The 15,819-nt window shown below is 34.7% G+C and overlaps 1 protein-coding gene across 11 annotated transcripts in view; it reads right to left on the bottom strand.

The window, feature by feature from the left end:
- The window catches only part of PPP1R12A (protein phosphatase 1 regulatory subunit 12A), a 160,409-nt gene that overhangs the window by 65,120 nt on the left and 79,470 nt on the right, over positions 1-15,819 (bottom strand). For all 11 annotated transcript variants that reach the window (XR_015253468.1, XM_086712745.1, XM_086712740.1 and 8 more), the window contains exons 4-5: positions 11,691-11,850; positions 6,963-7,107 (exon numbers count right to left, since the gene is read on the bottom strand). Coding sequence is in view for 10 of the 11 variants with exons in the window: in XM_086712745.1 (XP_086568871.1) it covers positions 6,963-7,107; positions 11,691-11,850 (305 nt within the window). In the remaining variant the exon portion in view is untranslated. The remainder of the gene's footprint in view (positions 1-6,962; positions 7,108-11,690; positions 11,851-15,819) is intronic.

Raw genomic sequence — 15,819 nt, 5'->3', positions numbered from 1 at the left:
ATCCTTCACCATAATCAATTTTAGAATATTTTCATCATCCTGAAATGACCTCCTTACTTTTCTCATCCCTCTTCCCAGCCTTCCAGCCCACGGCAATCACTAATTCTGTTACTACAGATTTGCCTGTACTGAACATTTCATATTAATGGACTCACACAAAAAATCATTTGTGACTGACTTCTTTCACATTGTATGTTTTCAAGTTTCATCCATGTGCTGCATGTAGTACTTACTACTTCAGTCCTTTTTATTGCTGAATAATATTCCATTGCACGGCATACCACATTTGCTAATCTATTCATCAGCTGATAGACATTTGCTTTTGCTTTCTGCTGTTTAGCAAGTAATACTTCTATGAATATATGTGTACAAATTTTTGAGTGAACATATGTTTTCATTTTCTTGGGGATAGAGCTATAAGTGAAATTACTGGGGCATGTGGTAATTCCACATTTAACCCTTCGAGGCTTTTTTTCTTTTAGATACCTCCATAAAAATTAAAGTCTTGCTACAGTAACTATATATATATACATATATATATATACACACATATATATATATGTATATATATATATACACACATATATATATATGTATATATATACATATATTTCTAAACTGCTTAAAGTTCAGCCAGCCACAGGTATGACTTAGTTTCAAAATTAGTTCAGATGAACATATGTCAATCTATTTTTATTCACTGTGGAAAAGAAAATTTCAAAGAGCTGTTGACCAAACATAGTAAGGTTTTCTCCAGTTGACTACATCTGTCCTTATAATAATAACTGAATGGGATAGGTTTCTAGAATGTCAAAAAAGTTCATTATTTAGAATACATTCTACTTTATATGTTGGCCAATATATGATCCTTTCTCAGAAGAAAATTCAACTTTTTTTTTCAACTAGAAAATATATCATTCTGAAAGGCAACTGAAATTTCTTTCATATCAGGGGTCTCACAGCTACAACAAAACCAGATTGGTAGATAATAAGTTCTAAAATTACATAAACTCTTCCATTAAAAAACAAACGTACAACCTTCAATTCTGTAACAACATTAGGATGTTGCCACCTACTTGGATAGGAATTACATTTTCTGGCACTATAAAATGAAGTATTAAGCTACCCAATATCTGAGCTGGTTTTCCATGATCTGTTTATAAAATAAAAAATACGGTCTATGAAGTATATCATAAAAGTACATGAAATGCTACTTTATCAAGATACAGCAATATATGTATTTAAAATTTACAGGGTTCAAAAACACTTGTATATCTGCCTTTTCTTGTTGCAAAGTCTTCCCAGCAGGAATTTAAGAGGCAATCTAGCCTTTCCCCACTCAGTCCAGGAGACAGATTTAGCTTTGATAAATCTTCCCCCACTCCCCCGCTTTCAACCTTGAGTATTAAATGCTAAGAATTAAAGTCCTGAAGAATAAATGGCTCCGAAACAAAGTGGCTCAAATTTTGAAGGTGCCCTTTAGATATGAAATACAGACACGTTAATCCATTTTGCTATATCACAGTTTCTTTGTTCTACATAGTTCTACAATGTTACACATGCTATGCTTCTTAAGCAAATTGTTTTCAAGATCATGTTGGGTGAAAGTAACACAGTGGCTTCTTTTTTAAGTATCGTTTTAAGTATGTATCAACCCTTCTCATGAATGAAATACTGCACCTTAAAAATTTTTTTGAATTGCAATTAAATTTTAGCAGCAGTTAAATGCAATGGGGTTATTTTAGTAACTGAGGAATTTTCCTTTATAAGAATAAGAAATTGGATCACCTTACTAACCTTTCTTTTCACTTTCTCCCTTGATAAATGAGTCTACTTTGCAAACAGCAGCTGATAGAGAATAAAAACTGGAGTAAAATGCAGGCTATAAACAGAGAAAAGTTTCTAATTTCAGAAAAGCACACCCCTCAACTTAACCATGCTCATTAAATAATATATAGGACAGTTATGAAGCTATCCAATTGTAAAGTTATAAACATGACCTGGATCTATGCTTCATTAACGGGGTGCTAACTAACAGTAGCACACATAAGCAGAATCACTCAAAGTAACCAAGAAGCAACTGAAGACAGCATAATGATGACGTATGAAAAAGTAAGACTCAATCAAGAAAACAATCTTAAAAAAAACTACTACTTAATAAATCAGTTTGTAATACATCTGTAAATTACCAGAGTCACACTAGAGCCACTGTTTAAGTCTAATTTTCAGGACTCTTCATTCTTTCCTCACTTATTCTAACTGAATTACTTCTGCAAGTGTGATCTCTCTTCATTTTCACAACAATCAGTGAAGTAGTCAGGACGAGCTTTATGGCTCCAACTGTACAGATGAGGAAACCTAGACTGTGAGTATATGGTATTTGCTCAAGCTCACGCAGGTAATGAAGGGAAAGTGGGAACAGAATCTCAGTCTCTACTGCTCCATTGTCTTTACAGAAAATAAGAATAAGCTCAGATAAACTCGGGAAAAAAATCCTTGTGTCCATTAACAGCAGAAGCAGTTTTGTTATTCATTTAAATCTTTATGATGACAGCTATCAAAACAAAACAAACAAACAAACAAAAAAACTGTCTACAAATCATTGTAAAATTGCATAAAGAGAAAATTCCAATTAGAAAAACATCTTAGTTAATATTTCAAAAGGGACAATATTTGGGTACATTCTAGTAAAATAATTATTTTAAAACATTAAGGAAGCAAAAGAAAAATCTTTATATTTATAAAGTCTGTATATTTAAAATCTTTAAATATAAAGACATAATTTATGAGTTAAAATGAGAGGAAATGTCTTTACAAATAAGTTAAAGAAACCAGACCAAACTCTCTATTTAAGAACATGTCTCCCTTGGGGCGCCTGGGTGGCGCAGTCGGTTAAGTGTCCGACTTCAGCCAGGTCACGATCTCACGGTCCGTGAGTTCGAGCCCCGCATTGGGCTCTGGGCTGATGGCTCAGAGCCTGGAGCCTGTTTCCGATTCTGTGTCTCCCTCTCTCTCTGCCCCTCCCCCGTTCATGCTCTGTCTCTCTCTGTCCCAAAAATAAATAAAACGTTGAAAAAAAAAATTAAAAAAAAAAATAAGAACATGTCTCCCACTTTTATGTAGAAAGACTTTCAAATTTTCTATATGGTTTGTTGCATTTTTTAAAGTTTTTTAATGTTTCTTTTTTTTGAGAGAGAGAGAGAGAGAGAGAGAGAGACAGAGAGAGAGACAGAGAGGCGTGTGTGAGTAGGGGAGGAGCAGAGAAAGAGAGGGAGACACAGAATCTGGAGTGGGCTCCAGGCTCTGAGCTCTCAGCACAGAGCCTGATGCTGGACTCAAACCACGAGATCATGACCTGAGCCAAATTGAGCCATCCAGGTGCCTTGATTTGTTGCATTTTCTACATTACACATTTACCAAAATTTTATTTTCTATTAGTAAAGAATTCATCTAAACTCTGGGGCGCCTGGGTGGCTCAGTCGGTTAAGCGTCCGACTTCGGCTCAGGTCATGATCTCGCGGTCCGTGAGTTCAAGCCCCGCATCGGGCTCTGGGCTGACGGCTCAGAGCCTGGAGCCTGTTTCAGATTCTGTGTCTCCCTCTCTCTCTGACCCTCCCCCGTTCATGCTCTGTCTCTCCCTGTCTCAAAAATGAATAAACATTAAAAAAAAAATTAAAAAAAAAAAAAGAATTCATCTAAACTCTAAAGTTTAGTTGTAAAAATATATTTACATTTCTCTGATATCATTTTAAGAAATCTACTAAAAATCTTCAATCTATAAGTACTGAAAAAGGTATCAAATGACAAGATAAATTCATTTAAGCAGGATTACACAATAAAGACTAATTTTGATTAAACATGAAATATGACATAGTTTTAAAAAATGTAGGGGTGCCTGGGTGGCGCAGTCGGTTAAGCGTCCGACTTCAGCCAGGTCACGATCTCGCGGTCCGTGAGTTCGAGCCCCGCATCAGGCTCTGGGCTGATGGCTCGGAGCCTGGAGCCTGTTTCCGATTCTGTGTCTCCCTCTCTCTCTGCCCCTCCCCCGTTCATGCTCTGTCTCTCTCTGTCCCAAAAATAAATAAAAAACGTTGAAAAAAAAAATTAAAAAATAAATAAATAAATAAATAAATGTAGCCAGTGATAACAGAGAGAGCCTAACTCACACAGGCAAAATTATAAAATTAAAATAAAAAAAATTAAGTCTTGTAAAAATAACTTCCATTACTGTAGAATATAATCTCCCTTCCCACCCCACAAAAAGCTTACATTTGGGTATACTTATGGCATAAAGGTCTTTAAAATGCTGTATATATTAGGTAGCTCCTCACTATCAAAAGAAGTCTTTAAAAGCTTGATATTTTAAAAGAAAAATCCAATTTTGATAAAAATTTTAAAATCCTGTTTTTACAACTCTTGAGTTAGTATCTGGAAAAATAAAGCATGAGAAATAAAAAAACTAAGTAAAAACTGCAGAGAAACACAGCAGGTAAATTATTCTTAATTACACTTAATTATTAGGGCTTTAGGAAAATACTCAACTTCTCTGATCATGTTCTCAAATCTGCATAACTCAGATAACTTTATAGGGTTGTTTAAAAGGATAGCATTAGATAATGATATATGTGAAAACAAGTTTAAAATTATAAAACTCTAAGAAATTATGAAGCGTTAATTCTTTTAAGATCATATAAAGATACACTGAAAAGATGAAATGAGGGGATAATACATTAAAATCCAGGATGAAAGTGCTATCATATTGGGGCGCCTGGATTGCTCAGTTGGTTAAGCGTCTGCCTTTGGCTCAGGTCATGATCTCATGGATTGTGAGTTAAGCGTCATGTCAGGCTCTCTGCTGCCTGCAAGGAGCCTGCTTCGGATCCTCTGTACCCCTCTCTGTGCCCCTCCCCCGCCTGTGCTCTTTCTTCCTCTCTCATAAATAAATTAAAAAAAAAAAAACTTAAAGAAAAAAAAGAAATCGTTACTATAGTAACATAGAAACAAAAAGAGATAAAGCAAAATGATTTATATGCAGTCTTTCTCCTAGAGCATAATTATGATAAACTGAGGGCACAGGAATTAGACACTTATAGAACAGATGCAAGATAAAATAACTTTTTTCATACATACTATATATATTGTCTATGTATCACTACCAAAAAATAACGTATTTAAACTAGAAAATGATACAATGTTCTCAGAAAACCTTTCCATTAATAAGCTTCTCTCTCCTGGTCCTTATCTGGAGGCCACTATCAATGAATGAACCAATTATCAGCACTGCCCATGTCAGTGGACAAGTGGCCTTTAAGAGACATTGTTTGGGAGAGAGACAGGAATGCAGAAAAGAGATTAGAAGATAAGAGATATTTACTAATTTCTTCAGAAAAATCCCAACTGCTAGGGGAATTTCTACATGGAAGGAGAGGAAATATGAATTGTCAAACTAAAATTGGCTGGCCTTTTATACTTAAAATTAAATAGTATCAACATTTACTTGTCTTCTAATGCTGATAACAAAACGGAAAACTGTTATAAATAAAAAAGGGCAAATTATCAAAGTTTTGACTAAAAATTCAGATAGAAGACTTTTATACTTATGTATAAAAGCAAAACTATACTTATGCTCTCAAACATTTTTTCTCTTGACTTCCCTGAAGATTTTCACCACTTCCTAGGACTTTCTTGCCTGCACATTTCTTACTTAAAATACATTTACAGGTACATATATGAAAATACATTTATAAGCACATATAAGTACATATAAATACATATGTGGAAAGCACATATCTAAATACATATATAAAATACATATATAAGTACATATATATGAAAGGAGTTCAGAGGGCTTCTTTATCACTTTATGTCAGCAACTAGAACATGAATTTCCACTAACTACCTCAACTTCCAAACACTTAGCCATGGGGAAATCTTGGGCATATGGTTATCATTTTTGCTCTCTTCCCTTTGCAGATTCCCAAGTAGAAACTGCTGTTATCAGAATGTAATCAGCACCAGCACTTATGTTAATGGACACAATAGATCAGATGGCACCATCTGAATAAAGAGGAGATCGTTTTAGGAACCTCTGCTAAGTAATCTACCACATTATCCTATAAAATGCAATATATAAAGGATATTCTATGGAAGCTAAAGGTAATCAAGCTCACTAGAGGAAGTGTCTTGAGCTCTGCAACTGTTGGTATATGATAAGAATCATGAATATGAATAGGAGGAAAACTAGTAGGAATACTGGTGACACTGGTAACTGACAGTGCTTGGAAGGGAGTACAGAAAAAAAAAAAACCCTAATCTAGTAAGGAATCTGACAACCTGAATCAGTTCATGATTTGTAAAAAACACTTCTGTGATATTCACTCCTTCCTTCCCTCTACCTAATTGGGTGATATTAAGTGAATCTTCTACCTCATAAACTGTTTTCTCACCTGCAAAACTAGGAGACTACATGTTACATCTCAATAATTTTATCTGGAATAAAACTTTATGGGTTTTCTATATTCTCACCTGCTTTAAGACCTCACTGTCCGAGCCATTTAAAAAGCTACTGTAAGCAAGCTGTCAAGACCACCAGCTAAAAAGAAATAGAAATATACTTCTGTATGTGTTCTAACCCATAGTGATGGGAGAAAACATTCACAGAGAAAAGCAAAATTTTCTTAATTTATGAATTCTGAAGTACCCAAATCTACTCTATTGCATATGGTAATAGGATTACTCAAAGAGTAATACTTCTTTCTTTGAGGAACAAGGTCAAAACCACCTTGTAGGTAGCTGAGAAACACTTAATTAATAATAAAAACCAACAAATGGCTGATAAAATGTTGTTTTGTATGGTTCATAAAACTTAATATAATTATAAAATTTACATTGCAATATTTTTGAGACTTCCAAAACACTTATTTCCAAAAGTTAAATATTTAAAATATATTTAAAAGGCCTACCACTTTGTTGACCATCTCCATATCACACAGATTGTCCACTAAAATTCGACATGCTTCTTCTTTACCCCAGTGAGCAGCAGCATGAAGAGGTGTCCAGCCATCATAATCTTTAATATTAACATCATAGCCTGCCTGTATTAGAAGCCTAAAGAAATTATAGTGAAGTAGATGATCATTAAAAAAATCTAAATGTGAGCAAACACAATCAACAGCTTTATACCATGCAAGCTAACAAAAATCTGTGACATATTTCTTTTCCTAGTTCCCATCTCTTTTCCCTTCAATGAATTAACTAGGAAAAAAGAAAAGAATTCTCAGAAAACACTGGTAAAGAGGATCTTGAATTACTGCCATAATAATGCATTCATTTTAACTAATTCCTAATAAGTGTAATGGTTTGGTGGGACACTGATTAATTCTTGTTAATATGAATTGTAATTGAAATTTTCACAGGAAAGCCAGTAATTTTTCAATGTGAACTCAAAAACCCTTGGATCAATTTGTATATTAAACTGATTTATTGCAGTGAATGCCTTCAGGTGTTCATATAATATATTACCTCAGGCTAAATGTGTTCTAAATATATACTGGGATCAAATAAAGTTCTTTTGAAGTTTTTCTGTGGTCTTGCAGTTGAGGAACTAGTTTGTGAAAGCTTTCACAAACTTAATGATCTACCTACCATGGGTAATTTTCATAGGAAACTGACAGTCTGCTAGGAACAACACAAAGCAGGGGCAGCTGGGCGGCTCAGTCAGTTAAGGGTCCAATTCTCAATTTCGGCTCAGGTGATGATCTCATGGTTCAGGAGATCCAGCCCCAAGTCAGGCTCTGCGCTGACAGCATGGAGCCTATTTGGGATTCTCTCTCTCTCTCTCTCTCTCTTCTCTCTCTCTCTCTCTCTCTCTCTCTCTCTCTCTCTCTCTCTCTCTCTCTCTCTCTCTCTCTCTCTCTCTCTCTCTCTCCTCCCTCTCTCTCTACCCCCTCTCCCCACTTGTGCTCTCTTTCTCTCAAACTAAATAAATACACATTAAAAAGAAAAAGGAACAAAACAAAGCAAAACAAATATTCCAAGGGATTGAGTCTACTTTTCTGCAGCAGTAAAAAGCAGATATTCTGTCAACAAAGCTAGAAAAGAGGAATACATTTTAATACAATGCAAAGACTTTTATAAATTGTTAGTATGCCCTCCTAGCTGTATATTCACATCGACCTTTATTTTATCTAGAAATTAAGCTCAGAGAACAAAAATTGGGTCTATAAATTGCACACAGCACAGTCTCACACGCACAAAGAAGAACAGTAAATACTTTATAACTCATGAAATCACTTACTCTCCAAGAAGTTGAGCTTGAGAAGGGCTTCTTTTTACCTACGAGAGGTGGCAGTGATAGCTAATACATAACCCTTCATTTATTTATATTTCAAAAATTGATACCCTATTTCCTCAGAATATTTAATGCAGCTGTTTCTAATTCTGATTCTAAAACAAAACCATCTGAAGAGCTTGTTAAAAAAAAAGATTCCCCAGCTCCACCCAATCCTATGCAATTAAACAGCATGTTGGGAGATGGGCCCTGTCAACCTATATTTTTAGTAAGTCCTGTGTCATCTGCCTGCAGACCAACATTTAAGAGCCACCAATCTAAAGAACGACCTAACTGGGGCGCCTGGGTGGCTCAGTCAGTTGAGCATCTGACTTCAGCCCAGGTCATGATCCCGTGCTTTGTGGGTTTCAGCCCCGCATTGGGCTCTGTGCTGACAGGCTCAGAGCCTGGAGCCTGCTTCAGATTCGGTTTCTCCCTCTTTCTCTGCCCCTCCCCCATGTCTCTCTGTCTCCCAAAAATAAATAAACGTTAAAAAAAATTTTTTTTTAAAGAACAAAGCTAACAGATAGAAGTCTAGAGATTTAAGTTAAAAAAATCCATTAACATATATATGATTAGAAACTTTATTAATAGAGACAGAATACTGGAAGATAATGAAAATAATCTCCCATTAGAAAACAGAAACTATAATAATGTTAAATATTCTGAGAAACATAAAAATTAGAAGTATTTGGAAGTCTACGTGGAAAGGAAAGACAGAAAGGTAGTTACAATTTATTCCCCATAAACATACGGCTCTCTGTATATGCCAGGCCACATAAATTCAAAAAAATAAGACTGTACTTATTATATTCAAGGAGATTCTAGTGGAGGATGAAAGTCAAGTAAAACAATAATCAACCCTCAAAGACAGGTTCTGTGATGAAGATGTAATGGCAGTACAGAACTGAAAAGTATCAAACTCAATTGCAAGGGGTTATGTATTTGTGGGGGAGGGGGTGATGGGTAGGGTTACATTTGAAACCAGTATCTTCTATTTATTTCTCATGTCATATACATATTTTTACTTATTTTTTTAAGTAATATATTTACAATGTTCAAAAATAAAAAAAGACTAAATGGCTACACAGGGAAGTCACTCCCACTGCTGACCTTTAGCCCAACAGTTCACCAGGTTTTCCCCCCTTAGATAACCATATTACTAATTTTGATTGGATCCTTACAGAGAGATTTTATGTATATATCAGCAAATAACAAAAAAATATTTTTTCTTAAAGATTTTATCTTTAAGGGGTGTCTGTTTGGCTCAGTCAATTAATCATCTGACTCTTGATTTCAGTTCAGGTCATGATCTCACTGTTTATGGGATCGAGCCCCACACCCGGCTCTGTGCTGACAGCATGGAATCTGCTTGCGATTCTCTCTCTCTTTCTCTGCCCCTCCCCTGCTCATGTGTGCACGTGCACACACGTGCACACATGCGCTCTTTCTCTCTCTCAAAATAAACATTAAAAAAAGAGAGATTTTATCTTTAAGTAATCTCTACACCCAACATGGGGCCCAAACCCTCCACTCTGAGACCAATACTCCCATACTCCACTGACTGAGCCAGCGGTTGCCCCTAAAATTTAAAACAATTAACACTACCTATTAGTGTTTTAATTGGTACAAGAGTATTCCAGTCAAAGGATGTATCAGAATTTAGTCAACATTCTCCTACTCCTAGTATAAACAATGCTATTAGCACATACCTTATTTCCTGTGAGAATATCTGTAAAAAAAAAAATTCTAGAGGTAGAGCTAACTGTTAAGCCAAAGAATAACTGATACTTTGATAAAATCTGCTCAACTGTCATACTTTCACCAGTAATGTGAGAGTGCTTTTTCCCCAATCTTGCCAACAGTGTGCCAAACATTTTAATCTTTGCCAATATGATAGATGAAAAGTGGCAGTAATTCATTGTAGCTTCAACTGCACCTATTATGAATAAGGTTGAGTGTTTTTTTTTTTTTCATAGGCTTAAGAGCCTTGAACTTAGTCAAAGGATCGAATGGAATTTGCCTCCAAGTTGAAGAGATGGTGAATGAAGGTATCTAAACAGAAACAAAGTAGGCATTAAGACATCATGACAGAACTTCAATTAGATATATATAGTTGGATAATGCATGCCTGAGGAGCAATGGTAGCAGCTTAGCTTAAAAGAGGATGACTAATGGTCTTATGTACTAATTTGAGGAGTTTAAAATATATCCCAATCCACATTGAGAATCTTCACAAAGAATTTTAAGAGCCTACATAACCTAATTACAAAGACCCCTTAGAGCTGTCTAGAAAACTATTTTACGGTGCAATCTACTACTTAAAAAGTATTACCTTTACTATTTGTAATATTCTTAATGGTTTCAATTTTTCCTTTAAAAAATGCTGTTGTCAAGTCACTAAGGTTCATTCATGACCTGCTATTGGGGTCTGAAAGTTTGCTACATTTTGGATTAGAGAGAAATACACAGGGGGACAAGAAAAGTAATTAAAAGTTAACTTCACTATTCTAGAAGGCTTCAGTTATTGAAGTAAGTAGGGATTGAAAAAAGGAGGAACTTGGGAATAGCTGACCCACTTACACTTCATTGTTTTTACTGAGCAGGGGGAATAAGAACAGACTGATATTAGAAACTCTTGTCAAACATAATATAAAGGGTGTAGAAGATTTTGCCGAGGGCTAGTCTTACTTCCTTTCACATACATCTAATAAAAGTTACACACAGCATTATTTTTTTCATATAGCTGATAACACCTTTGCGTTGCAGAAGTAAAAAAAAGGAAAACAAAAAAATTTATAGTGACATAAAGGAGTTTTGTTTCAATGAAATTTGCTGACCAGTATATAGCCCTGTAAAATCTCAGTTGCTTAGGTCTTGATATTTAATATTATGCTAAAAGCACTCTGAGTCCCAGTGTTACACAGTAAAAAGAAAACTGCATTTTAGATAAATTACATGTAAATACTCACCAGGAATCAAACTTTGTGAATTTGATATGTTTATAACATAATACTGTTCTTAGTCTCAGTAACCAGAGTTAGTCACTCTGGGAACCTCAAAATGACTCTGTAGTAATTTATCAGCCCAGAAGTTAACACATAATGGTTGCCTGATGCTTTAACTTATTGGGAAATTACAACCAAAGAAAAAAACAGTAGAATAATCAAAATTCAAGAGAAAAGAAAGGGCTTTAGAAACAAAGCAATAATGTTCAAGGTAGTTTTCTCTTTTTCATGTAAATAGACATTAAATAACTTTTATAAACTGTTTCAAAATAATGTCTGCAAGTATCTTAAGAAAAGGAACAATGAAATAAGAAAAATAAAGTAGAAATAGGACTATGAAAAACAATACTTACTTTAAAACTTCTGTATAGCCTTTTGCAGCTGCAACGTGAAGTGCTGTGCCTCCAGATTTTGCATGCCGGACATCATTTATTTGACCACTATTTAGCCATTGTCTTGCATCTCTAAGCATTATCCGTTCTTCTTCCTTTCGTGCTGCTTCTATATCAACCCCTGATAAAATAAAAATTGCTTTTATTTTTTTCTTTATAGAAAATGTTCTTCCTTTGTGGGAAATAAAATTACCCGAAAGATATCAAGTTTTAAATAAAAATTAAAAGTTAAAGTATATTTTTTTCAAAAATAGGCTGCTAATTAACAAGCTAGTTAAATAAAGAAATGTGGTGGGGCGCCTGGGTGGCGCAGTCGGTTAAGCGTCCGACTTCAGCCAGGTCACGATCTCGCGGTCCGTGAGTTCGAGCCCCGCGTCGGGCTCTGGGCTGATGGCTCGGAGCCTGGAGCCTGTTTCCGATTCTGTGTCTCCCTCTCTCTCTGCCCCTCCCCCGTTCATGCTCTGTCTCTCTCTGTCCGAAAAATAAATAAACGTTGAAAAAAAAAAAAATTAAAAAAAAAAAAAAATGTGGGAAAGCTGTAGATATTTTATTAGCCTTCTCTACTGATTATTTACTTTTTACCCCACAAATATTATTTTGGCTTTCCTTTTACCAACAAATCCTTTTAAAAAAAAATTTGAATATTTCCTTAGGTATATTCATCCTTTAGTTTTAAGAAATTAAGAAAAAACCCATACATAATTAAGCCTTAAATTCCGATCTATCTGCTTTGGCCAGTTCTCTAAACTCTACCCTACTAAGTACAAATGTTGATTGAACACTTCAACTTGGTGGTCCTGTTTTTATCTAAAATTTACCAAACTTTGAAACAGATTCTTTATAAAACTCTTTCCTTTTCCAGCACAGTTCATTTTCACTATTAGTATCAGCATTATAATTTTACTAAGTTATATAGATGTTCATTCATTTAAAAGCATTTATTAAGCATGAAGTTAGGTTGAGATGGGAAGAATTCAAAAAGGAATAGGACACTCTACTTCTTTCTTAGCTTTAAAAAAAATCCTGACAAAAAAAATAGAAAAGATAATCTTGAAATTCCTAAATTATCTCATGTTGTCTCATAGCTTCAACTGCCGGCTAATAAACAACACATACCACAATGTGTTTATAGTATGTCTTGCTCCAGAAGTCTACGAACTATTAAAGGTAAAAATACTATTTTTTTTAATTTTGTATTCTCACTGTCTAGATGAGGACCTAACACAAATTAAAAGGGGTCAGTAAATGTATACTAACTAAATAATGAATAAATGAGTAAAAACAATCTCACACACACCCCACACCCACACACCTCCTTAGCTAAGAACTCTCCTGTAATTCATATCCATGTATCCAACTGTCTAGTCAGGACTTTTTTCTTTCATTGATCCATTTATCCAATCACCCACCCATTCAAAATGCACTGATTGCCTACTAGATGTCAGGTGCTTTTATAAGATTTACTGGGGATAGAAGTGAACTCATTATATTGAAGGAGATATACATATGTGAAGAAAAATAAAGCACAGTAAAGGGCCAGAGGGTCATGAGAAAAAGCTGTTATTTTATAAGGTTTGGTAAAGAACAGTCTCTTTGATAAGGTGACATTACACCAAAAATAGAGTGATAGGTACACTATATATTTTGGGCGACATTCCAGACCGAGGGAAGTCCTAGTAGGCTCGACACAGAAGCCTGATTGGAACATTCTTCTGTTTAGAAGGCCAGGATGTCTACAAAGTAATGAGAACAAAGAGCAGAATGATATAATCTGACTTAATTTTAGAGGATCACTTAAGCTGAAAAGTTAAGAGAAGAAACTGAGGTATCAAATTGGAGGATACTGCAACAATTCTGTCAAGAGATGACAGAGTTTAAACCAGGGTGGTAGCAGTGAAGGTTAGTAAAGGGGTTAGATTCTGGATTCTTCAAGGTACACCAACACAATTTGTTGTTAGTGTGCATGTAGGAAACAAAAGTCAAGTATGAATCAAAGGTTTTCCGCCTGAGCAACTGGAAAAACTAAATTTTAAATATAAGAAATGTGAAGTTTAAGATGCCCTAACAGACATCTAATTGGAGATATCAAGTTGTCAGTTGGATTATCTGTGCTTGGAGAACAGAAAGAGTCAAGATGGGCAAATACTATAATAAAATTATATGCCATAGGTATCTGAAACTTCATGCTAAAATCTTAACTCAATTTCCCTAGCCAGTCTGCTTGCTCCCTGTCTTATATTTACTATACCAAGTACCACTACTTACCCAGCACTTTACCACTTTACCAATTAGTTCAGACTTTGAGTTGCCATCTCAGACTGTCTTCTTGATGGTATCTTAGTTCATCACCATCTTACTCCATGTCCTATATCCCACACTTTACTACTATTACTGACCTGTAACCATCTTATTTAAGATGCCTTCTACTGTTATTCAGAAAAGAAATTATAAAGTTGTAACTGTAATACATTAAATATAAACTTTTTAAAAAGTTTATTTATTTATTTTGAGAGAGACAGAGACAGAGAGAGACAGAGGGAGAGAATCACAAGCAGGCTCCACACTGTCAGCACAGAGCCTGATATGGGGCTTGAACCCAGGAACTATGAGATCATGACCTGAGCTGAAATCAAGAGTCAGCTGCTTAACTAACTGAGCCACCCAGCTGCCCCTAAATATAACCTTTTTACTAAATGATTTTCCTCATGCTTTATTCTTTTACTATCTCTTTTAAAACATGAACCTCTTATATTATCTTTATCATTTTTGTCTTTGCCATCTTGAACATTTATATTATCTTTTACTATTCTAAATTTCCTCTGAACTTGAAATTAAAAAATATCTTTCTCAATTTATCTTATTTCATGCTATCCTTAGCTACTTGCAAAGCAATTACCTTTTTTCTGCTTCCAAATCATGCTCTTATATGAATATTATGTAAAAACAAAACAACTCAAGTTTAAAATTAAAGTATGTGTGAAGGGAAATTTCTTATGCTTAAGAAAATCTAGTTAGAAAGAAAAACTCTTCGGTCATATTAAAATTTTTTTTTAAATACTACTGATATAGACCCTGCTTTAGTTCATTAAAATTTAGAAAGAAGGAAAAAAAGAAGCCCTTATTATAGTACATATTACTTGTTTTCCAGTTCCATTGTTTTAAGTAGCTAGTGACCTTGAAAAAGCCATAACTTCTTTGAATATTAGTAGAATGAGTTAAGAACACGGATATTGAACCTAGACTGCTGGGTTTCAATCCCTTATCTGTGACTTACTAGCTCTATTATTTGGGGCAAGACACTTAAATCTATGCTAATATTCAGCTGAATTGTAAAAAAGAGGTAATGAAAGCACCTATCCTACAAGGTTGTTGTGAGGATTTAATTAATATATGTGAAATGCTTAAATCAGAAGTAAGCACCCAGGTGCTTCGCTAGCAGCTATCACTAGCAGCTCTAAATGCCTATGATTCTGCTCTCTTTCCTTGCTTTATGGTCTAACAGAAAGAAAATCCTATAATGCATTTACCTGGTCCTTAGCCCACCTACTATAAATGCAAGATTTTTGAACAATGAAAACAATATGTATCAAAACTAAATTGGATATAATATAATAAAGTGATGAGATTAACATCTGTCACTAGTATTGAAAACCAGTAAATGTAAGACTGAAACGTAGCCAAATCTCTTGGTAAGAAAAAATAAGAATAAACTGGAGTTTGGTCACAGCTAAGAGACACAAGACTGACTTGTGTCCCAAGCTAAATACAGACAATTGCATTAAAATATAAACCAGAAATACTTTTAACTATTGTTCAACCTTCAAGATCAGGAATTGCATGCTCTGACTGTGCCAGTGGGGCACCACAAATCATTTCTAGTGTCAAAGGCAATTTCCTTAAGGATGACTAGTTACTGATCAAATATATTATATGAGGAATTAGAGCTGGAAGAATTAGAAAATTTAAAATATGAAATACATAGCAGGATAAACAATTTGAGTAATCTTATCAATGCAAGAGGTATATTTAAGGTGCTCTTTTTAAAATTATTAAAATCTATTATTAGAGCTATCCCTTCATTTTGTTTCTC

Source organism: Puma concolor, chromosome B4 (assembly GCF_028749965.1).
Source record: "Puma concolor isolate L17-30 chromosome B4, mPumCon1.1.hap2, whole genome shotgun sequence".
NCBI classification, from domain to species: domain Eukaryota; kingdom Metazoa; phylum Chordata; class Mammalia; order Carnivora; family Felidae; genus Puma; species Puma concolor.
Note: the sequence above shows the minus strand (reverse complement) of the source record. Positions and strands in the feature narration are given on the sequence as shown.